This window comes from Papio anubis, chromosome 4 (assembly GCF_008728515.1).
Source record: "Papio anubis isolate 15944 chromosome 4, Panubis1.0, whole genome shotgun sequence".
NCBI lineage: Eukaryota > Metazoa > Chordata > Mammalia > Primates > Cercopithecidae > Papio > Papio anubis.
The window spans coordinates 117,518,036-117,545,114 of record NC_044979.1 but is presented as its reverse complement, the minus strand read 5'-3'; the positions used below and the strand labels follow the sequence as shown (position 1 = coordinate 117,545,114).

Below are 27,079 nucleotides of genomic sequence, written 5' to 3'. Positions count from 1 at the left end.
AGAGTTTATGGTCTTCCCCAGGACACAGACATGCTGTATTCTGTCCCCTGAGTTAGTCATTTGCTTTTGGTGCCTACTATCAAACCCAAACTCCTATCCAAACCATGGAGCCTTAGGTGCATTGTTTGAGTCGGTCACCCCAGACATGAATGTAAACAAATCAAACCAGGTGTTTGCACACTGAATACTCACTTTCTTCCATGGCTGATGTATTAGTTCGTTTTCACACTTCTGATAAAGACATATCCCAAACTGGGAACAAAAAGAAGTTTAATTGGACTTACAGTTCCACAGGACTCGGGAGGCCTGAGATTCATGGTGGGAGGTGAAAGGCGGTGGCAGAAGAAAAATGATCAAGATGCAAAAGTGGGAACCCACTATAAACCATCAGATCTTGTGAGACTTATTCACTATCATGAGAATAGCATGAGAAAGACCAGCCTCTATGATTCAGTTACCTCCCACTAGGTCCCTCCCACAACATGCGGGAATTCTGGGAGATACAATTCAAGCTGAGATTTGAATCAGGACACAGCCAAACAATATCATTCTGCCCCTGGCCCCTCCAAATCTCATGTCCTCACATTTCAAAACCAATTAATGCCTTCCCAACAGTACCCCAAAGTCTTAACTCATTTCAGCATTAACCCAAAAGTACACAGTTCAAAGTGTCATCTGAAACAAGGCAAGTCCCTTCTGCCTATGAGCCTGTAAAATCAAAACAAGCTGGTTACTTCCTAGATACAATGTGGGTACAGGTATTGGTTAAATACAACTGTTCCAAATGGGAGAAATTGACCAAAACAAAGGGATTACAGGCCCCATACAAGTCCAAAATCCAACAGGTCGATCAAATTTTAAAGCTCCAAAATGATCTCCTTTGATTCCAGGGCTCATATGCAGGTCATGCTGATGCAAGAGGTGGGTTCCCATGGTCTTGGGCAGCTCTGCCCCTGTAGCTTTGCAGGGTACAGCCTCCCTCCCGGCTGCTTTCATGGGCTGGCATTGAGTGTCTGTGGCTTTTCCAGGTGCACAGTGCAAGCTGTCAGAGGATCTACCATTCTGGGATCTGGAGGATGGTGGCCCTCTTCCTACAGCTCCACTAGGTCCCTTCCACACTGCCCTAGCAGAAGTTCTCCATAAGGGCCCCACCCCTGCAGAAAACTTTTGCCTGGGCATCCAGGCATTTCCACACATCTTCTGAAATCCAGGCTGAGGTTCTCAAACCTCAATTCGTGACTTCTGTGCATCCACAGGCTCAACACCACATGGAAGCTGCCAAGGCTTGGGGCTTCCACCCTCTGAAGCCACAGCCCAAGTTGTGCATTGGCCCCTTTCAGCCATGGCTGGAGCAGCTGGGACACAGGGTACCAAGTCTCTAGGCTGCATACAGCACGGGGAACCTGGGTCCAACCCACAAAACCACTTTTTCCTCCTTGGCTTCCAGGCCTGTGATGGGAGGGGCTGCTATGAGGGTCTCTGACATGGCTTGGAGACATTTTCCCCATGGTCTTGGGGATTAACATTAAACTCCTTGCTACTTATGCAGATTTCTGCAGCTGGCTTGAACTTCTCCCCAGAAAATGAGTTTTTCTTTTCCACTGCATTGTCAGGCTGCAAATTTTTTTAACTTTTATGCTCCATTTCCCTTTTAAAATGGAATGCTTTTAACAGCACCCAAGTCACCTCTTGAATGCTTTGCTGCTTAGAAATTTCTTCTGCCAGATCCCTAAATCATCTCTCTCAAGTTCAAAGTTCCACAAAACTCTAGGGAAGGGGCAAAATGCCACCAGTCTCTGCTAAAACATAACAAGAGTCACCTTTGCTCCAGTTCCCAACAAGTTCCTCATCTCCATCTGAGACCACCTCAGCCTGGACTTTTTTGCTCATATCACTATCAGCATTTTTGTCAAAGCCATTCAACAAGTCTCTAGGAGGTTCCAAACTTTCCCACATTTTCCTGTCTTCTTCTGAGCCCTCCAAACTGTTCCAACCTCTGCCTGTCATCAAGTTCCAAAGTCGCTTCCACATTTTTGGGTATCTTTTCAGCAACACCCCACTCTACTGGTACCAATTTACTGTATTAGTGTATTAGTTCATTTTCAAGCTGCTGATAAAGACATACCCGAAACTGGGGACAAAAAGAGGTTTTTTGTTTCTTTTTTTTTTTGAGATGGAGTCTTGCTCTGTCGCCCAGGCTGGAGTGCAGTGGCATGATCTTGGCTCACTGCCAGCTCCAAGGTTCACACCATTCTCCCACCTCAACCTCCCGAGTAACTGGGACTACAGGTGCCCACCACCACACCCAGCTAATTCTTTTGTATTTTTAGTAGAGACGGGGTTTCACCGTGTTAGCCAGGATGGTCTCGATCTCCTGACCTCATGATCCACCCATCTCAGACCACCAAAGTACTGGGATTACAGGCATAAGCCACAGCGCCCAGCCCCCAAAAAGAGGTTTAATTGGACTTACAGTTCCACATGGCTGGGGAGGACTCAGAATCATGGTGAAAGGTGAAAGGCACATCTTACATGGCAGCGGCAAGAGAAAAATGAGAAAGATGAAAAAGCAGAAACACCTGATAAACCATCAGATCTCGTGAGACTTATTCACTATCACAAGAATAGCACGGGAAAGACCAGCTCCCGTGATTCAATTACCTCCCCCTAGGTCCCTCCCACAACACATAGGAATTCTGGGAGATACAATTCAAGTTGAGATTTGAATGGAGACACAGCCAAACCATATCGGTTGATATTTAAGCATCATCCAGTGAGGTTCTGAAGGCGGTCATATATAATCATGGTATTGGCCAGGCACGGTGGCTCACGCCTGTAATCCCAGCATTTTGGGAGGCCAAGACGGGTGGATCATGAGGTCAGGAGATCGAGACCATCCTGGCTAACACGGTGAAACCCCATCTCTACTAAAAATACAACAAAAAAAAATTAGCTGGGTGTGTTGGCGGGCGCCTGTAGTCCCAGCTGCTCGGGAGGCTGAGGCAGGAGAATGGCGTGAACCCGGGTGGCAGAGCTTGCAGTGAGCTGAGATTGTGCCACTGCACTCCAGCCTGGGTGACAGAGTGAGACTCTGTCTCAAAAAAAAAAAAAAAAAAAAAATCACGGTACTGTACATTTTGATAGGGCTTTACTCTCTGTCATGTGCTTCCCCATTCATTATTGCCTTATTTTTTTTAACAGTGCTCAATAAAGACTTATTAATTGAAGGGATGAAAGAATGACCTCATTTTCCCATAGTAGCACTATGCATTATTGCCTTTAAATCCATTCAATAATTTTTTATGTAGGCATTATTAACTGTAGCATTTACATGCATATATGTATATGTACAGTATTATCGAAGCGCTGAGATATAGAGACACAAGAGCACGTCTAGCACCCAGGTCTTCTAACTGCAGGCAGGGTCAGTATGTTTCCTAACATAGCCCAATATTGTCTACAGATAGTACCCCAAATGCTTCGCATAATGAGGGAAGAGGGATAATGAGATTCTTGAATGCATTTACTAATCTAACTTTCTTCCCTTCAGAATTACTACTTGGATGAATTTGCAAATCTGTTAGATGAACTTCTGATGAAGATTAATGGTTTGTCCGACAGCCTACAGCTCCCTCTTCTGGAAAACATATCCAACAGCACAAGGGAGGCAAGGGCAGAAGAGAGTCCCTTGGTGGACATTTCTAGTAAACAAGCTACTGAGGTAAGACCATGCAAAATTATTTATGTCAATTTTCTTTATAGCAATTTAAGTTCTAAAGGAGTTTTGGAATACTTGCTTTTCCAAATTATAAGGTCAATTTGCATAAATATTCTCTAGGGAATCATACTGCTGATAAGATATGCTCTGGCCAAAACTAAAGAACCACTTAATAAAGTGCATGATGTGACTTCCAGTTTAAAATGGTAGCATAAGTATCTACCTGCCCCTTATTTCTGATTACAACTGAAATCAGCAAGGAGATCGAGAAACAGAAATGGAAACTGGATCTTCCCAGAAATGAAAAAACAGAAATCTGCCCCAGAATATAACCAGTGATCCCAACAATGGATGCCAAGAACAGTAAAAATTAAATCAAAAGGAGACAGGATGCTACTATTTCCTTTTTTTTTTTTTTTTTTGAGACGGAGTCTCGCTCTGTCGCCCAGGCTGGAGTGCAGTGGCCAGATCTCAGCTCACTACAAGCTCCGCCTCCCAGGTTTACGCCATTCTCCTGCCTCAGCCTCCCAAGTAGCTGGGACTACAGGCGCCCGCCACCTCGCCCGGCTAGTTTTTTGTATTTTTTAGTAGAGACGGGGTTTCACCGTGTTAGCCAGGATGGTCTCGATCTCCTGACCTCGTGATCCACCTGTCTCGGCCTCCCAAAATGCTGGGATTACAGGCTTGAGCCACCGCGCCCGGCCCAGATGCTACTATTTCCAAGAGCACACAGAATTCTCCAAGTCAGACAGTGTGTCTGGAGGAACCAACAAAAGACCCCTGGTTTGGAAGAAAAGATTATAGAGCACAAAAGAGTTTGAGGAATCTCCCTGAACCCCAATGCCACAGAGTTCCTGGGACATAGGACTGAAGGACAAAACATGCAGGAAGCCATCTTTGTAGGAAGCTGTGTGTTGATGCAGCTGCCTAGAGGAGGAACTATTGGTGATTCACAGACCTAGAGTCACACTACTTGCAACCTATAAAAAAATCAACACAAAGAGACGTACCACATGCCAGGTACATAGTGAAAAAGAAAAATGATTGCTGTGCCCCGACGATAAATAGCTTGCAGTGGTAACTTCCCTAAGATCCAGAGAGATGCTCTGCTGGCCCATAGCAGTCATGTTCACATGGCTGAGTGGCAATGAAGGAGCTCTCTGAAGGCAGAGGAGAACGTGAAGTACCTGCTACAAGCTGTCTGCCCCAGCCCTTCTCTGGCCCTAATTCACAACAACCCAGGGAATAACACCTTTATGAAAAGATGAACTTCCACATGTAGAGAGGAGTAATAATAATAAAAGTATATAATAATATATATATAATTTACATAATAATATATATAAAAGTAATAATAAAAGTAATAATAATAAAAAATAATTATTTAATTATTGGATCTATGCAAATCTGCTTCAGGAAAAAGCAGTATGTACAAATGACCAAAAGTGAAGATGAAGTGTCACTTTGAAAACATTTGCCATCAACAGATAAAAATTGTAACCGAGATGTTCTCCACACAAAAGGTAAATTAATGGAAAAAAAAATGTTTCTTTGAAATGACAGTTTGATGTCAAGATGAAAGAACACTAAGATGAAATAAAAAGACAATGAATTAACAGAGTTGAGGAAAGAAATGGAAAATAAAATAAAGCAAATGGATTCACAGAAAAGAGAATAAACTATGTGGATGACATATTTGAGAAAATTCTGGGGAAAAAAAAAGTTAAAATTGATTTTAGGAAAATTAATACACATGGAAATCAGACCCAGAAGACTGTGCATAAGACATGGAAAGGGCATCTATAATTAGTGTCTCCCCTAAAAAAGCCCAGAAAATTTGAACAGAAAAAAAAATGTTTAAATATAATTTTATTTATTTATTTATTTATTTATTTATTTATTTATATATTTTTTTGAGACGGAGTCTCGCTGTGCTCCCAGGCTGGAGTGCAGTGGCGTGATCTCGGCTCACTGCAAGCTCCGTCTCCCGGGTTCACGCCATTCTCCCGCCTCAGCCTCCCAAGTAGCTGAGACTACAGGCGCCCGCCACCACGCCCGGCTAGTTTTTTGTATTTTTAGTAGAGACGGGGTTTCACCATGTTAGCCAGGATAGTCTCAATCTCCTGACCTCGTGATCCACCCACCTCGGCCTCCCAAAGTGCTGGGATTACAGGCTTGAGCCACCGCGCCCGGCCTAAATATAATTTTAAAAGACTTTACTGGAAAAGAGATATAGACCTATATATTTAAAAAGGAACTGTGTCCCAGGGAAGAAATGGATTCATATCGATTAAAACTAGAATATGGGGGCCAGGCACGGTGGCTCACGCCTGTAATCCCAGCACTCTGGGAGGCCGTGGCAGGCAGATCACGAGGTCAGGAGATCGAGACCATCCTGGCTAACACAGTGAAACCCCATCTCTACTAAAAAATACAAAAAATTAGCCAGGCGTGGTGGCGGGCGCCTGTAGTCCCAGCTACTCGGGAGGCTAAGGCAGGAGAATGGCATGAACCCAGGAGGCAGAGCTTGCAATAAGCGGAGATTGTGCCACTGCACTCCAGCACTCCAGCCTGGGTGACAGAGCAAGACTCCGTCTCAAAAACAAAAAACAAAAAACAAAAAAAAAAACAAAAAAACTAGAACATGAGTGGCTGTAGTGGCTTATGCTTATAATCCCAGCATTTGGGATGCCAAGGCAGGAGGATCGCTTGAGCCCAGGAGTTCAAGACCAGCCTGAGCAATACAGTGAAACCCCATCTCCAAAAAAAAAAAAAAAAAATTCACTGGGTGTGGTGGCACACATCTGTGGTCCCAGATACTCAGGAGGCTGAGATGGAAGGATTACTGGGGTCCAGGAGGTAGAGGCTGCAGTGAGCAGTGATCCAACCTAGGTGACAGAGTGAGACCACATCTCAAAAAAAAAAAAAAAAAAAAACTAAACTAAAACACACCCTAATAAAATCACTGGACTTCAAGAAGATAATCTTACTGACACCCAGATACCTCCTACCCCCAAAAACCAAGTCACCTCCAAGTGATTTAAAATAATTTAAGGTATTTAGCAACTATTATTATTGTTTTAATTATAAAAAACCGTTTAAATATGCATATGAAAATTGAGCAAATGATAGGAAAAACATAATTTTTAAGAAAAAATATAATGACCAATTTTGTTAAAAAAAAAAAAAAAATTCGACCGGGTGCAGTTGCTCACGCCCGTAATCCCAGCACTTTGGGAGGCCTAGGCGGGCAGATCACAAGGTCAGGAGATAGAGGCCATCCTGGCTAACACAGTGAAACTCTGTCTCTACTAAAAATACAGAAAATTAGCCGGGCATGATGGCATGCAGCTGTAGTCCCAGCTACTCGGGAGGCTGAGGCAAGAGAATTGCTTGAACCTGGGAGGCAGAGGTTGCAGTGAGCCGAGATCACACCACTGCACTCCAGCCTGGGCAACAGAGTGAGACTCCACCTCAAAAATAAATGAATAAATAAATAAATAAAATAGAGGATTTATATAGAGGAAAAAAAGATGGGATAGTATTTACTATATTTGTAACATAAAAAAAGAATTTAATTAAAAATTTTAGAAGAAAGATTATTTTATGTATTTATATTTAAACCATAAGGTATATATTATTTTTTAATGATAGGATTAAAACAAAGGACAATATATACTGCTAATTAGTGCTTCGCAGAAAGCACTGACAGATGAAAACCCATGGTATGTAATTTGGAGCAACAACAAATAAAAGTAAACTAAGTATGTGTACAACTCAAATTGGAAAAATTCACAACACACACAAATATACACACACACTAAGCAAAACAGAAGGAAAGAAGTTGAGGGGATGAAAGTATAATTTAATGAACTCAACAGCAAAATGAAGTAATCCAAGAGATGATTCTTTTTACAAACAACTAAATTGACAAATTATTGGCTAACATATCTAAATATGATGAACAGAGTGAGTACAATTCATATACAAAATAAAAATGAGAAACAGAAAATAACCTCAAGGAAATTAAATAAATTATAAAATTTTGGAAGGAGAGAACACTTATCAGTCAGTGTTCATTATGCAACAAACTGACTTGAGTAGAGACAGAAACCTGAAACAGTATTTGAAGTTCTGTCCCTCCAAAAGCACCAGCCGCAGATGGTTTTACAGAGAAAATACACCAAACTATTAAGAAGCACGTAAGTCCAGAACAATCTTCAAACTGTGCCACAGCAGAGACAGAAGAAACGCTTCTGAATGTGTTTTTATGAAACAAGCAATTTATTGATCTAAAAACTGGACAAAAATATTCCAAATTAAAAATAAAATTACAGTGTCAATGTCAGTCTTATTGAGTTTTGATATCAAAAATCTAAATAAAACATTAACAAATAGAATCCAGCAGCAGATTCAGAAAATTATATCCCATGATCATATGAGTATTAAATCAGGATATAAATGTTTTAATATTAAAAATATATTAGTAGTGTCCATCCTCTGACTTTGCTCACCGTTTTCAGAATTGTTTAGGCTATTCTAGTTCCTTTGCTTTCCATATAAATTTTAGAATCAGTTTGTCAATACCTGTAAAAAATCTTGTGGTATTTTGCTGGGCGCAGTGTCTCACACCTGTAATCCAGCACTTTGGGAAGCCAAGGTGGGCAGGTCACGAGGTCAGGAGATCGAGACCATCCTGGCTAGCACGGTGAAAACGCGTCTCTACTAAAAATACAAAACAAATTAGCCGGATGTGGTGGCGGGCACCTGTAGTCCCAGCTACAGGCTGAAGCAGGAGAATGGCGTGAGCCCAGGAGGTGGAGCTTGCAGTGAGCCGAGATCCTGCCACTGCACTCCAGCCTGGGTGACAGAGTGAGACTCCATCTCAAAAAATAAAAAATAAATAAAATTTAAAAAAAAATATATATATATATATATCTGGGCCGGGTGTGGTGGTTCACACCTGTAATCCCAGCAGTTTGGGAGGCCAAGGCAGGTGGGTCACTTGAAGCCAGGAGTTTGAGACCAGCCTGGCCAACAAAAAATAGCCCAGTGTGGTGCATGCCTGTAATCACCGCTACTCAGGAAGCTGAGGCATGAGAATCTTTTGAACCTGGAAGGTGGAGGTTGCAGTGAACAGAGATCACGCCACTGCATTTCCAGCCTGGGCAATAGAATAAACAAAATAAAAATATATGAATAAAATAAAAATAAATGAAATAATAAATAAAAATAAATGAAATAAAATAAGACTATATTAATAACCTTCACCAAACAGGGAGAAAACTATCATTTTATTTTTTCCATGGCTGCATTTGATAAAATTCAACATTCATTCCTAATTTTTAAAATGTATTCTTAATAAAAATGAAAGTGATATTTTTTTAAAAAAATAGGAATATAGCTCAAGTTAAATGCCAGTATTATATTTAATAATATAACATCAAAGCCTTTACTACTAAAGTTAAGGACAAAAAGATTGTCAATTCAAAAGTCCTACAACAGGCCAGACACAGTGGCTCCCGCCTACGATACAAGCACTTTAGGAGTCTGAGACTGGAGGTTCACTTGAGCCCAGGAGTTCGTGACCAGTCTGGGCAACATGATGAGATCTTGTCTGTACAAAAAATACAAAATTAGCCAGTTGTGGTGGCACACACCTCTAGTCCCCGCTACTTGGAAGGCTGAGGTGGGAGGATCACTTGAGCTGGAGAAGTCAAGGTTGCAGTTTGCCATGATTATGCCACTGTACTCCAGCTTGGGCAACAGAGTGAAAACCTGTCTCAAAAAAGGAAAAAAAAAAAAAAAAGAAAAGAAAACAAAGTCCCACCACAGCATTTTAAAGGGGTATGCCTCATCTCTTTCCTATAAACCCACTTAATTTGTTTATATATTTAATAGCTCATAGAGCTAGCAAGAACTTTAAATTTATAATATGGTTGGGCTGTCTTTTATATACACAATACACACTATTGTGAGTCCTTATACAGTTATAATATATAGTAATCTATACTAATTTCGTATGGCTGAGAAAAGAATTTCCCTCAAATGATGTTGGAGGCTTGTAGGTGCTGTCTTTGCCCTTATGACTTACTCTTCTTGTGTGTGAGTGGGACGTTTTTGGCAGCAATGCAGTCTTAACTTTGGTTGCATTCCACAGGAAAACACAATGCTTTCTGGACTATCGCTTTATGGGGTATTTATCAAAAGTATGTTTGGCAAAAAGTTAATGCTGCCAAGGGTGGGTCTCTCTCACCTGGCTCCCAGGTGGGTTTCTGCCTGCAGAACTCAAGTTTCTGCAACATGAGTTTAGCTGGCCTCCCTGGGAAAGAACCAGGAATGTCATTGGTCTTGGAATAGGCCAAGCAAACTGGACTTTACAGAACAGACCCTCTTTTGTGTGAGGGGATCTGAGGAAACAATTCGTTTGAATTTCCTAACTTCAAGGCATTTGTTTCTTCATCTTAACCATTAATAATTAAGATTTGTATCTTTATAAACTAGAAGGATTGGATGCCTGGAGCTATCAATAACCACCTACAAATCATATTGTTCTTTGTACTTTTTAAGTGACTCATGGCAACAAAATGCGGTGAGTTGCCAGCCCCCACCTCCTCCCCCTTGCCAGCTCGGCCCCCTTAACGGTTCTTGGCACTCTGTGGCCTCTCAGCTATGTAGCCTTGGACCCGGAGGAGAGCTCCCAGCCGGGGGCTGCTGCTGATTGCGCAGAAGGACCTCCGAGCTCTTGCCCTGCTCCCTGCTCCCTGCTCCCTGCTCGGGCCTCTTCTCTACTGCGATGACTCACCACTTTACAGGAGCTGGCTGGGCCACTAGTCAGTGATTGCAATTTAGAGATGTCAGAAGGGTTTTTCCTCCACATATCTTCCTCTTGATTTGCTTTTGTGAATACCACTGCATAAGGCAGGAACATCCAGAGGGGAGCGCCTGACCTCAGAGCACAGAGTCTCTCCTGGAGGATTTTTGTCTGTATTTTTTTCAGTGTAATTCCTTAGCACCTACCTGCCAGGAGGAAGGTGAGATGTTTTTTATAACCATGGAAAATCTGCATTCCCTTTCACATTTGGGGTCTCCAACACAATTTGTGAAGACTGGCGTGCCACAGTCCACAGCCACTCTTTTCAGCAAGCTTTGTGCTCTGAACTCTGCCAGTCAGTGTTACTTAGGAGCAGGAAGCCATCGAGAGGGTGAATTTTCTCTCAGCTTCTTCCCTTAACTTGCCAGTTTGTAGAATAATGAGAAGATTTAGAATACTTAGCTTTTCCCAATGCATTTACATAGCCCCCATCACAGGTGACTGTCAAAGAAATTTACTGAACTCCCTCAAATCTGGACGTTTTTGTAATTATAGCTGGGTCCTGTAAACTTACTGAATCTTCATTGATTTCAGTATTTTCTAATGGATAATGCAATGTATCTGAACACTAAGTTTGAATCCTTGAGGAAGAAACAGGCTAGAAGAGGCTTTTTAAAAGGAAATATTGGCCAGGCGCAGTGCCTCACACCTAATTCCAGAACTTTGGGAGGCCGAGGCAGGTAGATCACTTGAGGTAAGGAGTCCAAGACCAGCTTGGTCAACATGGTGAAACTCCATCCCTCCTAAAAATACAAAAATTAGCCAGGTGTGGTGATGGGTGCCTATAATCCCAGCTACTCAGGAGACTGAGGCAGGAGAATCGCTTGAACCTGGGAAGCAGAGGTTGCAGTGAGCTGAGATTGCGCCACTGCACTCCAGCCTGGGCGACAGAGTGAGACTCCCTTTAAAAAAAAAAGGAAATATCAACTTGGCCTGAACATGCAGAAAGTATGATGCCCTAGAGATGCCCCAACTCCTGCTGATAAACATGGAAGTCAGGCAGGTCTGAGGGTGGAGCAACTGTGGAGCGTGACTGGGCGACTATGGGAAAGCGACTTAACTTCTTTGTGTCTTTACATCCTACTCTGTAAAAGGAGGACACTAGTAGAGCCTCTCCCATGAGACCGCTGAGAGAGGTAAAGGAGTTAAAGGAGTCTGTGTCTGCGTGCTGTAAGTGCTCTCTATAGCTTTAATAGAGACTAGTAAGAGTTTCACGTTTCATGCATTCCTCAAGTAATTTTGTGCCAGGCACAATTCTAGAGGCTGGGGATCCAAAGATGAGCAACATTGACTTGAAAGTGAACTATGTCCACTCAGAAAACATTATATTCCTGGAACTGGAAAATACAAATCTCAAAATTATGGACAAAAACCTGAGCAACTTTTGTATCCACTTGGACCTATGTTATGATGTGTTTCTTCATGTGAAGCCGAGAGGGGTCAGTAAGGATGCAAACATCAAGTTCAAATGAAATATGCTCAGGAAGAATGCACTCCATAATTCCCAGACTTCATTCAGTATGTTAAGGACCAGTATATTCCTGGACTTAACTAAAAATGATCATTTTCACCTGCTCTCACATCCTGGTTCTGCCCTTGCTAGCTGAGTTCTCATGACTATCTCTCCACCACTGTGGCTTCCACAGAGCCCAGCACTCAGTAAATATTTAGTGAACTGGTTAGTGAGCAAAAAGAAGTGGTGGATGATGTATATGGATAGAAAAGGGCAACTAATAAAGTAAGCATGGGAAAATTCTAATAGGTGGCTCTGGAAAGGGTAGCTGAATGCTTCTGAATTATTCTTGTAACTTTCTTAAGTTTAAAATTATTTCCAAGTGAAACGCTTTTAAAAAGAAGCTATTGTGGGCCGGGCACAGTGGCTCATGCCTGTAATCCCAGCACTTTAGGAGGCTGAGGCAGGCGGATCACCTGAGGTCAGGAGTTCGAGACCAGCCTGGCCAACATGGTGAAACCCCGTTTCTACTAAAAATACAAAAAAATTAGCTGGGCATGGTGGTGGGCACCTGTAATCCCAGCTACTCGGGAGGCTGAGGCAGGAGAATCGCTTGAGCCTGAGAGGCGGAGGTTGCAGTAAGCCGAGATAGCACCATTGCACTCTAGCTTGGGCAACAAGAGTGAAACTCCATCTCAGAAAAAAAAAGAAGCTATTGTATTACTCAAGTAAAGAGATGACAAAATGATAGAGTCATGGCTGTGAGATATGATTTGTTTTAATGGTTCTTACTGTTTTTTCTAAGCTTTTCTATGTTTCTAAGTATGTCTTGGAATTTTTCCCATGATGGACATCACGAGAAAAGCTAATTAAATTTAAAAGAACTAGATATGGCTTACAAATACTTAATATATTAGAAGTGAGAATAACTTTAAAACCTAAAGAGAAATGTTGAAGTAGACAGCCTTGTGAAATGAATTCTCTCTGCTTTCATGGATTATACTAAGTCTTCCTGGGATGACTTCACAAGCAGGAATGTTTCTGTGGCTGCTGATTCATTCCTTCCTGGCAGACATAGCTCCAATGAAGTTGAAATATTATTGTTAATCCCTTTTATTTAGATGTGTGCTAGAATGGCACTCGAGGCACTAAGGATATAAACCAGGGCTTCTGTATGACTGTGAACACATAATTCATTTACTTGAGCCAAATTGTCTCCTAGTAGGGTTCAAGAAACTTGAATTCTCAAGGACTAAAATACACTGTCAGCTGGCTTCTTTTTGAGGTTTCTATTTTCAATTTGGAGTCTTGCAAACTACAATTATTTCTCAAAAGAATATGTAAAATACTGCATTAGTTTGCTAGGGCTGCCATGACAAAGTGCCACAAACAGAAATTTATTCTCTTACAGTCTGGAGGCCAGAAGTCCAAGATCAGGGTGTCAGCAGGGCCATGCTCCCTCTGAAGGCCCTGGCGAATGATCTGTTCTAGGCCTCTCCCAGCTTCCCTTAGCTCCTTGGCTTGTGGCAGTGTAAGTCTCATTTTTACAGGGCATTCTCCCTAGGTGTCCAAATTTTCTCTTTTTATAAGGACACAATCGTATTGGATTAGGACCCACCCTAATGACCTTATCTTAACTTGGTCATCAGCAAAATAAGGTCACATTCACTGGTACCGAGGGTTGGCATTTTAACATCCTTTTTTGTTCTGGAGGAAGAACAATTCAATCCATAACAAATACATTTAAGCAAATGTAAATATTTGAAGACACGTATTACAGTTTTCTATTAACTCCAGCTTTTTGAAAACTTTAATTTTACTCATCTGACAAAAGTAAAACAAAATACTCAAAAAATTAGCAAACTCTTCTTTTTTACTCCGTATAGATCTTAATTTAGAAATGCTTTTATAAGAATGATGTTTGTATGTTAGTATATGTTGATTATCATTAAAATTATAAAACAAGTAGATTATCTGAGTTCTTTGACTGTGGAAAAGATCTAGTAATAACAAAAGATGATTTTTTGCCATTTTAAATAGTACTTTTAAACAGAAATACGATTGGGTCTTCCCTAAAATACTATATAGCTATCAATGTATACTCCCATTGGCTTTCTAAGTTACAGAACGCAGGAATGTAGGAGAGCCTCTGAGGTCAGGAGCTCCTGTTGCCTCCTCCTTGGGTAAGTGACTCATTCTCAAGGGATAAAATCACGTAATAATCCCAAAGACATGCCTCATCTATGTCACCAGCACAACACCTTTAGTAAAGATCGAATCCATTTCCCTAGTGGTTTGGGAGTGCGTGTCTATCTTTGGTAAAATCTAGCACAGCAGTTCCCACTGGTTTTGCACTCTTAGCTATGTCTTGAATAATTTATTACTCAACATATAGTTGAAAGGCTTGACAATTAATTGGTTTTAAGTAGGACCAAGGAGATGAAAAATTAGAGCAGATCCAAGGGTTTCCCTATTACAAAGCCATGTTCACTCAACCAGTATCCCAGTAGGCTTTTCTTGAGTGGAAGACAGAGGATCCAAGTTACAGCTAGCACACATGGGTGTACCAATGTCATCATTCACTACACCGGTGTGGGGATTTATTCTATCTGATCTTCAGAATTCAAGTAAATATAGAATGAGGTTGTACAAATCTCTGGGACTGTAGGAAGGAACTCTTTTCTCATGGTGACCTTCTTCCTGGCTTCTCTTGCTAGTTTAGAATCAATTTAAGTGTTACTGAAATTCTAGCCCTTGTCCTTGAAAAAGTAGAGACCTTAGGAAAGTTTCTGCTGCAACTGTCCTGAGTTGAATAATTTTCCAGAGATTTGTGCTTGCCAGGGCCTCCTTGCAGTCTCTACTTTCATAAGTTACTGCATTTTTTTTTGACAAACATCCTGGTCCTGTTGCCAGGCAGGAGTAAGGAAATATGATTATTAAAGTTGAGAAATATGCACTGACCTTTAAAGGACCTACCAACACCCTGCACCCTGCAGAAGTTGAGTGTCTTTTTTCAAAAGCTGTGGGTGACATAATTTATAACTCTCATAGGCAGCTGGTTTCTTGGATGGTGGGGCAGAGTGGAGAGGGGAGGAACTGGATGCCTTGCACAGAAGGTGGTTATACTATACTATGCAGCCACAGCAGTCAACACCATGTGGTTCTGACAGAGGGGAAGAGACAAAGATCCTTGGAACAGAATAGATCCCAGAAATAGAGATCCCAGAATGGACTCACACAAATATGCCAGACTCATCTTGACAAAGGTGCTGAAGCAATTCATTGAAGGAAAAATAGCATTTTTTGACAATGTTACTGACGCAATTGAATATCCAAAAGCAAAAGAAAACAAAAAGAACTTGGACCTACACCTCATACCATATACAAAAGTAATTCAAAATGGATCATGAACAATGCTTTATGCAAAACATGAAACTGTCAAATTTGGGGGAGGAAAAAACAGGAGGAAATCAGAAATTGGAACTTTAAAAATTAAAATGTTTTGTTCTGGCAGAGTGCGGTGGCTCATGCCTGTAATCCCAGCACTTTGGGAGGCTGAGGCGGGCGGATCACGAGGTCAGGAACTTGAGACCATCCTGGCTAACACGGTGAAACCCCGTCTCTACTAAAAATACAAAAAATTTAGCCGGGCGTGGTGACGGGCGCCTGTAGTCCCAGCTAATTGGGAGGCTAAGGCAGGAGAATGGCGTGAACCCAAGGAGGCGCGGAGCTTGCAGTAAGCCAAGACCATGTCACTGCTCTCCAGCCTGGGCGACAGATCGAAACTCTGTCTCAAAACAAACAAAAAAAAATGTTTTGTTCTGCAAATGACTTTGTTGAGAGGATGGAAAGACAATCCTCTACAGACTGGAGGAAAATATTTGCAGATCACATAGTCAACAAAGAACTAGTATCTACAATATATAAAGAAGCCAAGCCTCAGAATTCAACAGTAAAAATGCAAATAATCTAATTAGAAAATGGACCAAAAAAAATGAACAGACATTTCACTGAAGAACATGTACAAATGGCAAACACATGAAAAGATGTGACTATCACTAGCCATTAGGGAAATGAAAATTAAGACCATAATGATATATCACTACATACCTTAGAAAGACTAAAATAAAAAATAGTGACAACACCAAATGCTGGGAAGAATGCAGAGACCACATCACTCATACATGGCTGGTGGGAATGTAAAATGGTACAGCAACTATGGGAAATAGTCTGGCAGTTTCTTATAAAATGAAACATGAAAATTATCGCCCAGAAATTATCTGGATCATAGATCCCAAAGAAGTGAAGACTTAGGTTTACATAAAAACCTGCACATGAATGTTCACAGCAGCTTTATTTGTGACACCTCTGAACTGGAAATAGCTTTCACTGAGTGAATGGTTAAACAAACTGTGGTCCCTTCATATCATGGAATGCTACTAAGCAATGAAGACAAAAAGAGTATTGATCCACACAACCACCTGGGTGAATCTCCAGAGAATTATGCTGAGTGCAAAAAGCCAAACTCAAAAGGTTACATACTATATTATTCTATTTATATAAGTTTTTTTTTTTTTTTTTTTTTTTTTTTGAGACAGAGTCTCACTCTGTCACCCAGGCTGGAGTACAGTGGTACAATCTCGACTCACTGCAACCTCCACCTCCCGAGTTAAAGTGATTCTCATGCCTCAGCCTCCCCAAGTAGCTGGGTCTACAGGTGCACAGCACGATGCCTGGCTAATTTTTGTATTTTTAGTAAAGACAGGGTTTCACCATGTTGGCCAGGCTAGTCTCAAACTCCAGACCTCAAGCCATCCACCCACCTCAGCCTCCTAAAATGCGGGATTACAGGCACGAGCCACCGCACCAGGCCAATATAACATTCTTAAAATGACAAAATTATAGACATGGGAAGCAGTTCGTGGTTGCCAGGAGTCAGGAAGGAAGGAAGAAGGCTTAGGTGCGTCTATGAAAGGACAGCAGAAGGGATCTTGGTGATGGAATGTTCTTTACTTTAATTGTATCAATGTCAATATCCTGGCTAGGATATTGTTTTGCAATTTTGCAAGATGTGACCATTGAGGAAAACCTGGTAAAAGGTACATAGGAATGTTCTGTATTATGTCTTACAACTGTGTGTGAATCTACAATTATCTCAAAGTAAAAAAAAAAAAAAAAAAATTAAACAATAACAAGATTGTTATAGCATACAAAATTACAATAAGTTGAAAATGGTAATAACTTAAAAACCAGTGCAAATATTAATTATTTTTCTAGCAAACAAGAGAATAGTCCAGTCACAAATGTGCATAACAAGTGCTCTTTCTGGACACCTCCTTTCTCCCACCCAGCCCATGGTTTATCCTTTCCCCAAGTATCTTTTATAAATGAAAGCTCCAAAGCATGAAGGCATCTGAGCTCCTGCAGTAGCTGGACATCCTGAATTGCTCAGATTTCTACCTAATGAGATTCTGGCCTCATCTGTGGGCCCCGCACCATATGTTCGCAGTTTCTGCTGGACTAAAACCCAAATAGGGGTAGAGGGAAGAGCCTGTGTCATCTTAGACTCTGTAAAGGTGCAGCCATTCTCAGAAGCTCAAAACATCTGAGTTATTTGGGACAAGAGTAATATGTTTGTATCAGTAACCAAATATCCCCATAGAGAATACTAGCAAGAAATGTGGGTGGAAGAGAATCTGACCAAGACACAGAGATACGGGAGCTGAGCCTGAGTTACGGACCACTCCCACTGATGGTATCATTGAGCTGGCTGACAACTTGCTCCTCAAAACACACCATGTTTCAGCATAATTTAACCACAAAAGGCTCGCCAGCATTTTGAACAGCATCGTATCCCAGACAGAAACTGACAAAGGAGACTGAGTCTGCCAGTGGCTGTAAAAAGCTGTCCACACACACTACCTTGATCATTTGATCTCTGCTCTCAGGTGATGGGGCCTGCTTGATAAAAACCATGCAGCCATCTGACCTATTGGCAAAACGTCTGCCATCAGCAGTGTCTGATTTCTTCCATTTTTGGATCCATATTTGCTGCTTAGCCTAAAAAATAAGTGGGCAGGGCACGGTGGTGTGTTTTTGGCATTCTTCAGAGCAGATAAATGACTTCAGGGAAGGGTAGGAGAGAATATGTTTTCAAAGACTTGAGATTCTCTCCATAGGACAAGAGCTTCTAGTTTAGTTACTAATACAACAACCTGTTAGCTGAACATCGTTTTTTAAAAAGGATATGATTGCCAGTGTCTGTTCTGTGGGCACAATTCTTTCCAGAATAAAAAGTTCTGCCTTGCATTTGAAGTAAGTCCAGTTCAAGAGGAGCACTGCCTTTGAGGTCAGTGGGAAGTCAGTGTCCAAGCCTGTTCCACAGTATGCTGGGTCAGAGAAGACATTCATGTGCTGAAGCTCAGCCCTGAAACTGAAATTCTTATGAGACTAAGAATCGCATACAAGATGAGGATGACTTTTAAAATCATAACTCTCCTATATATCAGTAATACATAGTCTCATTTCAATTGCCCTTATCTCTAGACTGAAGCACACTGGAAGTTGGTAAATCACAGGTCAAAGACCTTTCCAGCAGATCAAATACAGGTGCATTATTGTTTGTAAGGGAAAATGTTTTCTTCATCTTCACCTGTCTGTGGGCTATAATACCTCCTTGATGAGCCACCAGGTCTGTATGATCTCCAAGTGACTCACTGGCGTTTCTTTATTCTAATCATGAGTGACTTCAACACCCTATCATTCTTTTGTTTCCGTCTGATGTTGAGCCGTAACCTGCTCTGTAAACTCCACCAGACGGAAGGAATTTTCCCCGGTATCAAAATTAATCATTTAACCACTTCTCTCACATATGTGAGGAAGTGTTGTGTTCTTCCTCCCGCCTTGGCAGCGCTGGTGGTCTTCCTTCCCCAGCCTAAGCCCCATCAACCCCCACCGCCACCATCCTCCCATGACGTGGCTTTGAGTCACCTCATCTGCTGGTTGGCTCCTGGTGATTCTCCTCGGGCCTTGTTTGTACTTCTTGTGTCTACTCTTAATGATAAACAATAGTCCAGGAGTACCACGATTAGGAAAAATATGTGCTGTGCTAAATGTTGATGGCTACCAGCATCCATCTCTGTCTCTCCCTCACTGCCCAAGCTTTGTCCAGGCCCCAGCTACTGCCCAGGCACTGAGGCCACCTCTCCTGCAGCTCCGCATAGCCCCTACAGAGAGCAATGTACCCTGCTTCTGAACTTGCTCCTGAAGGCATCAGGCAGACACCTCTTCGCGCTCTTTTTTTTTTTTTTTTTTTTGAGATGGAGTCTCTCTGTGTCGCCCAGGCTGGAGTGCAGTGGTGCCATCTCTGCTCACTGCAAGCTCCGCCTCACGGTTTCACACCATTCTCCTGCCTCAGCCTCCCGAGTAGCTGGAACTACAGGTGCACACCACCACACCCGCCTTTTTTTTTTGTATTTTTGGTAGAGACAGGGTTTCACTGTGTTAGCCAGGATGGTTTCGATCTCCTGACCTCATGATCCGCCCTCCTCGGCCTCCCAAAGTGCTGAGATTACAGGCGTAAGCCACCACGCCCGACCTCACGCTCTTTTTTCTTTCCCAAGCGTAAGAGATACCTGGAGCAAGGTTAGAAAGAAGCCTTGTGCTGAAGATGACAGAGCTGCCTTTCTAAGATGGGAACTGTGCCAACTTTCCCTTGCTTATGTGAGAAATAAACCTTGATCCTGTTTTGCTCTGAGGAATCTGGGGGCTCTGTGTTATAGCAGCAGCATGGCTTTTACCAAATAATTTCTCATGCTTCACACTTGCCTTAGAAACTATACTGACACTAATGCAGCCCCCAATTATATTATTATTTATAACCTTTGACAATGGTTTTGACTATAAATAATGTAAAACATGACCCTAATTGACTGAAACTGCAAGGAAATATGTTATCTACAAAACCAGAAGTTGAGAGGTGGGACAGATGCCATCTCTGCATTCTGCTGTGTGCTAGCTTTGCGCTAGCTTTGCCTCAGGATGGAGGACATCCTGCTTGGTTGCAGGATATCTGCTACAGGTCCAGGGATCACATCCAGAGATGAAATGTCCATGGAAGGAAGAGACCATCTCCCTCGGTCTTATCATGAGATATGAGGAAACTTTTTCAGGAAGTCCCCAAGAACATTTTCCCTCAAACTCATTCCTAAATTGATCTTGGTGAAATGGAATTATCATGATTAATTTAGACTAATCATTTGGGATAGTCAGAATTTAAGTGTCAGCCGGGTGCGGTGGGTCACGCCTGTAATCCCAACACTTTGGGAGGCTGAAGTGACGGATCACTTGAGGCAAGGATTTCCAGACCAGCCTGGCCAATGTGGCAAAACCCCATCTCTGCTGGGAAAATACAAAAAAATTAGCCTAACTGCGGTGTCGCTTATGCTTGTAATCCCACACTGGAGGCTGAGGCAGAGAACCAATTTGAACCTGGGAGGTGGATGTTGCAGTAAGCCAAGATTTCACCACCACCTCCAGCCTGACAGAGCAAGACTCCTCAAAAAAAAAAAAAAAAAATTTAAGTGGGTCAACCAGACTTTGGAGGTCTTAACACCTCCCAACCTGTTCCGTCCTTAAATTTTATTGCTAAGCAATGTCTTTGTTCTACCTTCTTCTCCATAATGAAAGTATTTATTTTGTATTCATAAATATTGTGTCTTTAATTATTATTCCTGTTAGACTTCATATGTTTATCACAGCATTCCAGGTTGAATTGGATTCTGCTAACACTTATGTTCAACCTATCTCCCAGCTTCAAAACTGAATCCTATAATAGCCACGGTATACCAACAGAGTGGCTCTCAAAGCACTGGGGTATGAAGAAGAAATTCTCAACCATCTCTTTGGCCAATCCCAGCAACGACAACGCAGGGGAGATGCGCTAGGCTTGGGGCCAGGCTCAGTCAGCTGCTAGAGCAAATCAGGGTGCATCAGAGCTGGAGCTGAGAGACCTGGAGGAGAATTCCTCAAGGGAGAAGCAGCCAGTGACAATGGGGGACCCTGAATTTTGTTTTGTTGTTACTGTTCTTGTAATGTCTTTATCTTATATGAATATCAGGATAATGCTGTCCTCCTAGAATAAATTTGGAAATATTCTCTCTGCTTCAGTTTTCTGGATGGGTTTGACTAGAATCGAAACTATTTCTTTCTTAAATGTTTGATAGAATTCACCAGAGATGCCATCTAGAGTTGAAGTTTTTTATTAGAAACTTTTTAACTATGAATTCAATTTTTAAATAAGTATAGGACTATACAGCTTATCTATTTCTTTTTAAGATAACTTTGGTAATGTATATCATTAAGGAATTTTTCTACTTCATCTCAGTTGTGAAATGTATAGGCATAAAGTTGTTCATAATATTTCCATTTTATCCCTTATCTGTAAGAAGTGTAGTGTTGTCACCTCTCTCATTCCTGATATTGGCAATTTGCGTCTTTGTTGTTGTTGTTGTTGTTGTTGTTGTTCTGATCGTCCTGGCTAGAGGCTTATCAATTTAATTGATCTTCTCAAGGAACTAGCTTTTGGTTTCATTCATATTCTCTATTTTTTTTTCTGTTCTCTATAGCACTGGCTTCTGCTTTGATTTTTATTATTTATTTATTTATTATTTACTTTCTTCTGTTTACATTGAGTTTAAGTTGTTTTTCTTTTTATAGCCTTTCACATAAAAGCTGAGGTCATTTAAGACCTTTCTTCTTTTAATATAGGCATTTAGTGCTTCAGATTTCTCTCAGAGTACTGTGTTAGTATTCATCCCTGAATGAAAATGGTATGTTTTCATTTTTATTCAGATAAAAATACTTTCTAACTTCCCTTTTGATTTATTCTTTGATTCATGGGTGATTTAGAAGTATATTATTTAGTTTGTATGTATTTTGAGATTTTCCTGATGTCTTTATGTAACTGATTTCTAATTTTAATCTGTTGTGGTCAGAGAACATCCTGTGTCTTGAATCATTTGAATGTTATTGAAGCTTGTTTTGATGGCCCAAAACATGATCTAAGTTGGCAAATGTTTCCTTTGAACTTTAAAAGATTTGTATTCTGCTGTTGCTGAATGAAGTGCTCTGTAAATGTCACCTTGATCAAGTTAGCTGATGGTGGTATTCAGGTCTGCCCGGCACTTGCTGCCTTTCTGCCTACTTGTCCCGTCAATCACTGAGAGAGTCAATCATATTCTGTAAGTGTGGCTTTGCTCATTTCTCTTGCAATTCTCTTGGTTTTTGCTTTACATCACATTATCTTCATTCTCTGTATATAAAGTGTCTTCTTTCTCTGGCTGCTTTTAAAATTTTCTCTTTGTCTCTTTTTGGGCAGTTTGATTATGATGTGTCTTGGTGTCTTAGTTGTCTTCATGTTTATGGTATGTGGCTTTTGCTGAGCTTCTTGGATCTGGGGGTTTATAGTTTTCAAGATCAGAAAACTCACTTTCACTGGCTTCAACTGCAAGTGTACTAAGCCACTTAAAGCTGTCCCACAGCTTCACTGGTGTTCTTTTCATTTAAAACATCTTTTTTTCTCCCCGTGTTTCATTTTAAATATTTTAAATTGCTGTATCAAGGTCGCGAGTCTTTTGCAAGATCTGACCTTCCCTGAATCCCATGCAGCATATTTTTCTCACACATTGCAGTTTTCGTTTCTGAAAGTTTTGTTTTTTAAAATATAGCTTCCATATCTCTACCTAATGTTTTGAATATATGAAATATAGTTACAACCTCACAATATTTATGCTGAGTGAAAGAAGCCAGACCAAAAAGAGTACCTACACAATGCTGCCATTCATAGAAAACTCTAGGAAATGCAAAAGTAATAGAGAGTGACAGAAAGCAGATCCTGGCTGTCTGAGGGTGAGAGTGGGGCTGGGCAAGAGGGAGGCATGACAAAGAGGCCTGAGACAACTTGGGGTGATGATCTTGATTATAGTGATGGTTTTACAGTTATATATGTGTGTGTGTGTATATATATGTATGTACATAATATACACACACACACGTATATACACACACACATATATCACATGGTATATTTTAAGTGTGTGCAGTTTATTATCTGTCAAATATATATATTATATATACATTATTTTCATTTATTTATTTATTTATTTTGAGACGGAGTCTCACTCCGTTGCCCAGGCTGGAGTGCAGTGGCTCCATCTCGGCTCACTGCAACCTCCGCCTCCCGGGTTCAAGTAGTTCTCCTGCCTCAGCCTCCTGAGTAGCTGGGACTACAGGTGCCCACACCATGCCTGGCTATTTTTAATATTTTTTTAAAGTAGAGACGGAGTTTCACCATATTGGCCAAGTGGTCTCGATCTCCTGACCTTGTGACCCACCTGCCTTGGCCTCCCAAAGTGCTGGGATTACAGGCATGAGCCACTGCGCCCAGCCCGTCAAATATATTTCAATAAAGCTGTTTAAAAAATAGTAATCCTGAGTAAGCTTGTTGGCTGTCATTCCTTTTCCTCGCCCAGAGACATTCATCCGTCTCTAAGGAAGAACAAGGGCCATAAGGCAAAACTAGAAGAGCAGTCTTAAGACCGCAATGCACCCACACACTTGCCCTGGGGTCCTTGTCACCCTCTCTCTGCCATCCCACATGGCTCTCAGCGGTGGTGACTGTGCAGAGGGGCAGCAGAGACTGGTACCTGCTTGACCACCAGCACAGCAAATAGCTGCTCACCTGTCCAGTTATTTTCTTAGGAAAAAAAACTTAAAAAGCCCTGCAAGATCAGGCAGAATGCATTTTGAAGCTGGGACTTTGATAATTATTGTTAACCCGTTTATGCCTGAGGTTGCAGTTTTTTGAATTTTTTTTTTTTTTTTTTTTTTTTTTTTGAGACAGAGTCTTGCTCTGTCGCCCAGGCTGAAGTGCAGTGGCACAATCCCGGCTCACTGCAAGCTCCGCCTCCCGGGTTCACGCCATTCTCCTGCCTCAGCCTCCCGAGTAGCTGGGACTACAGGCGCCGCCACCTCGCCCGGCTAATTTTTTCTATTTTTAGTAGAGATGGGGTTTCACCATGGTCTCGATCTCCTGACCTTGTGATCCGCCCGCCTCGGCTTCCCAAAGTGCTGGGATTACAGGCGTGAGCCACCACGCCCGGCCAGTTTTTTGAATTTTTGCAATCAGATTTTGGCAATGACCTTGAGCAATAGGATGTAAACAACTCCCACATGCTTAGCGTTCCAGTAATGGAACGCTAAGCGTCAATTTAAGTTGCCCTCCAGAAGTATTTTTTCAGTTTACTCTCTCACCAGCAAGGAGGGAGGTTTCTTTCCCCCAAAAACAGTGGCTCATCCTGGGGATCCTCTTTCCTTTATGTCTTAGACTGATGTGATAAATTACTATTTACCTCATTGCTGAAATTCACATTTCTTTGGTTAGTGAAGTTTAGTATTTTTATATATGTTTGCTGACCTTCACATATATAAATATGCCTATATATTAAAAATATAATATATTAATATATATAGTCTGTTCATTTATGTGGCCTAGCTTTCAACTGGAATATTTAGCCTTTTGTCTGATTTTGCAATACCCTTTAAAATAAGAATGTAAACTTGTTAAATAGTCTATTTTTTACTTTTAATTTTTTATATTGGCAGCTAACAAATTTTATGTATATGTATACACACATATATATGTGTATTGTATATTATATATGTAGTAAGAGTGAGTACATCGACACTTACCTGGAAATCATGATTTTTAAGTGAAATAACATATAACAAAACTAACTTTTCTCCTCATCAGGATTATAACAAAACAACATTGAACAAAGCAATGCTGTTTGAGGAGCTGGTGTATGTTGTTTTATATGTATTATTTAAATTAGTACTTTCCATAAGTCAGGCACTGTTCTAAATTCTTCAGAAGTATTAATGACTTTAATCATCATGACAACCCTGTGGACTATATTTTATTATTAGCTCCGTTGAAGATTGAGCAAAATGAGACCCCAAGAGGGAGGATAATGTGTCCTAGGTCACACAGCTGTGAACAGGCGAGGCTTCTATTGAACCCAGGCACACAAGCTCTAGAATCCAGCTCTGAACCACTACGCTATCTTGTCTCTCAAGGACAGACCTTCCGTTCTGATTTTATAGATGTCTCAAACCTTATCCATAACCGGTGTCACTTTCCAACGTTCACCATTGGGATTACGCTTCATAGAACCTTTTTTCATCCCAATGCCGTATAAATACTGAATTATTTTTTCTTCTGCTACTTATATCAGGTTGATTTGGAATTTGTTTCAGTATGTTTTTCATTTTTTCTTTTTAGACAGCAGACATCAAGGACTTCTGAGGAGCCCGGTACCTTGCATAGGCACTACGGACCCTGTTTTGCTTGACCCACCCAGCAGCCAATTTTAGCAGACATCCTGGTTCTGTAGGTGAGAAGAATTGAGATACGAAGAAGTTTTGTTAATTTTTCCAGTTCATGCAACAAGTAAATGGGAAACCAGGATGAAAATCAAGGTTCTTCTGTCATCAGACTGTTACTCATAATCACCATTCAGAGAGTTCAGATGTGGGACACGATTCTAACTCCAGCCTTCTCCCAAATGGTTCATTTGCCAGTTTCCCTAGAGTTACGTATTGTCTTATTTGTTTGTTTTACTGAATCTGAATATTAAAAGCCTTGTATCTTGTGAAATTTCTTTTAGGTCTAATAAAAGTGATGAAAGAGACCAGGATAACATTCTAATAATTAAATAAGATTTTTGAAATAAAGTCCTTATTTTGTAAATTTAATAATTGAATCTTGCTAGATTAATAACTCATTTTTCCTGATGTACTAATTCAATATAAAATGGTTATTCAAACTGAACTTTGAAGTCATCTGGGCTGCTGTTTTTGAATCCATTTAAAAACCTACATGCTCAGATCAGAATTTGCTAAGGAGATTATTAAGTTTGGAGTGCATGCTATATTTTTGGATTCTAAATAGTTTCAAAATGCCTGGTTTGGCGTGCATATCAGTGACGTGGGTAGAAGTGGATGAATGGGATGGAGGTGCCTCCAGCGTCATGGAAACACACCGTGCTGTGGCCTCCCCGTGGGCCTGGGGCTGCACACTGGGAAAGGACGGGGAAGAGCGTCTGGCAAGCAGACCTGGGAAAGATTTTCAGTGTAATCATTTATTATGTAGAAACCAAGCAAGGTGCACAGTCATCTTAATCCACAACTACCTCATGGGCAAAATGGGAGCATAATGGAACCCACCTCAAAGAGTTTGTTTAAAGCATGTAGCACAGTGCCTGATGGCACATGGCATCTCTGTCTCATTGATTTGACTGAAGCTAATACGAATTCTCTGTGTGCGTTTATGTATTTGAGAATGTACAGGTCTCCTCAGGGAGTAAATTGTATGATTGGGAGGCTAACTCATTTGGGGGATGTTGCCCCAGTTCCACATTGACGGACAGTGAGAGCGCATCCAGACTGGAGACCTCTGCATGAGCCAGGACTGCCAGGTGGGTGGGTGGCTTGGAGAAGAGTCCTCCCTTCCCCAGTGAAGTAATAAGGCATCACAGGCCGGGCGCGGTGGCTCACGCCTGTAATCCCAGCACTTTAGGAGGCCGAGATGGGTGGATCATGAGGTCAGGAGATCGAGACCATCCTGGCTAACACGGTGAAACCCCATCTCCACTAAAAAATACAAAAAAAAAATTAGCAGGGTGTGGTAGCAGGTGCCTGTAGTCCCAGCTACTTAGGAGGCTGAGGCAGGAGAATGGGGGGAACCCGGGAGGCAGAGCTTGCAGTGAGCCGTGATTGCACCACTGCACTCCAGACTGGGCAACAGAGCAAGACTCCATCTCAAAAATAAATAAATAAGGCATCACAACATACATCTTCATCCAGTGATATCTTGTTTCATTCCATCAGCTATGCTTTGACAGACTCTTTTCGTGTATTTTTTCATTCCAAATACTTTCATGGAGCACTCACCATGTTCAAAGAGCTTTGAAAA

At 41.3% G+C, this 27,079-nt stretch overlaps 1 protein-coding gene across 1 annotated transcript in view; it reads left to right on the top strand.

The window, feature by feature from the left end:
• Nucleotides 1-26,721, top strand: part of PKD1L1 (polycystin 1 like 1, transient receptor potential channel interacting) — a 216,094-nt gene extending 189,373 nt beyond the window's left edge. The window contains 2 exon segments of the mRNA XM_031665407.1: nucleotides 3,551-3,721; nucleotides 25,388-26,721. Coding sequence (XP_031521267.1) covers nucleotides 3,551-3,721; nucleotides 25,388-25,411 — 195 coding nt within the window. The 3' untranslated portion in view covers nucleotides 25,412-26,721.
• The last annotated feature ends 358 nt before the right edge of the window (nucleotides 26,722-27,079 follow it).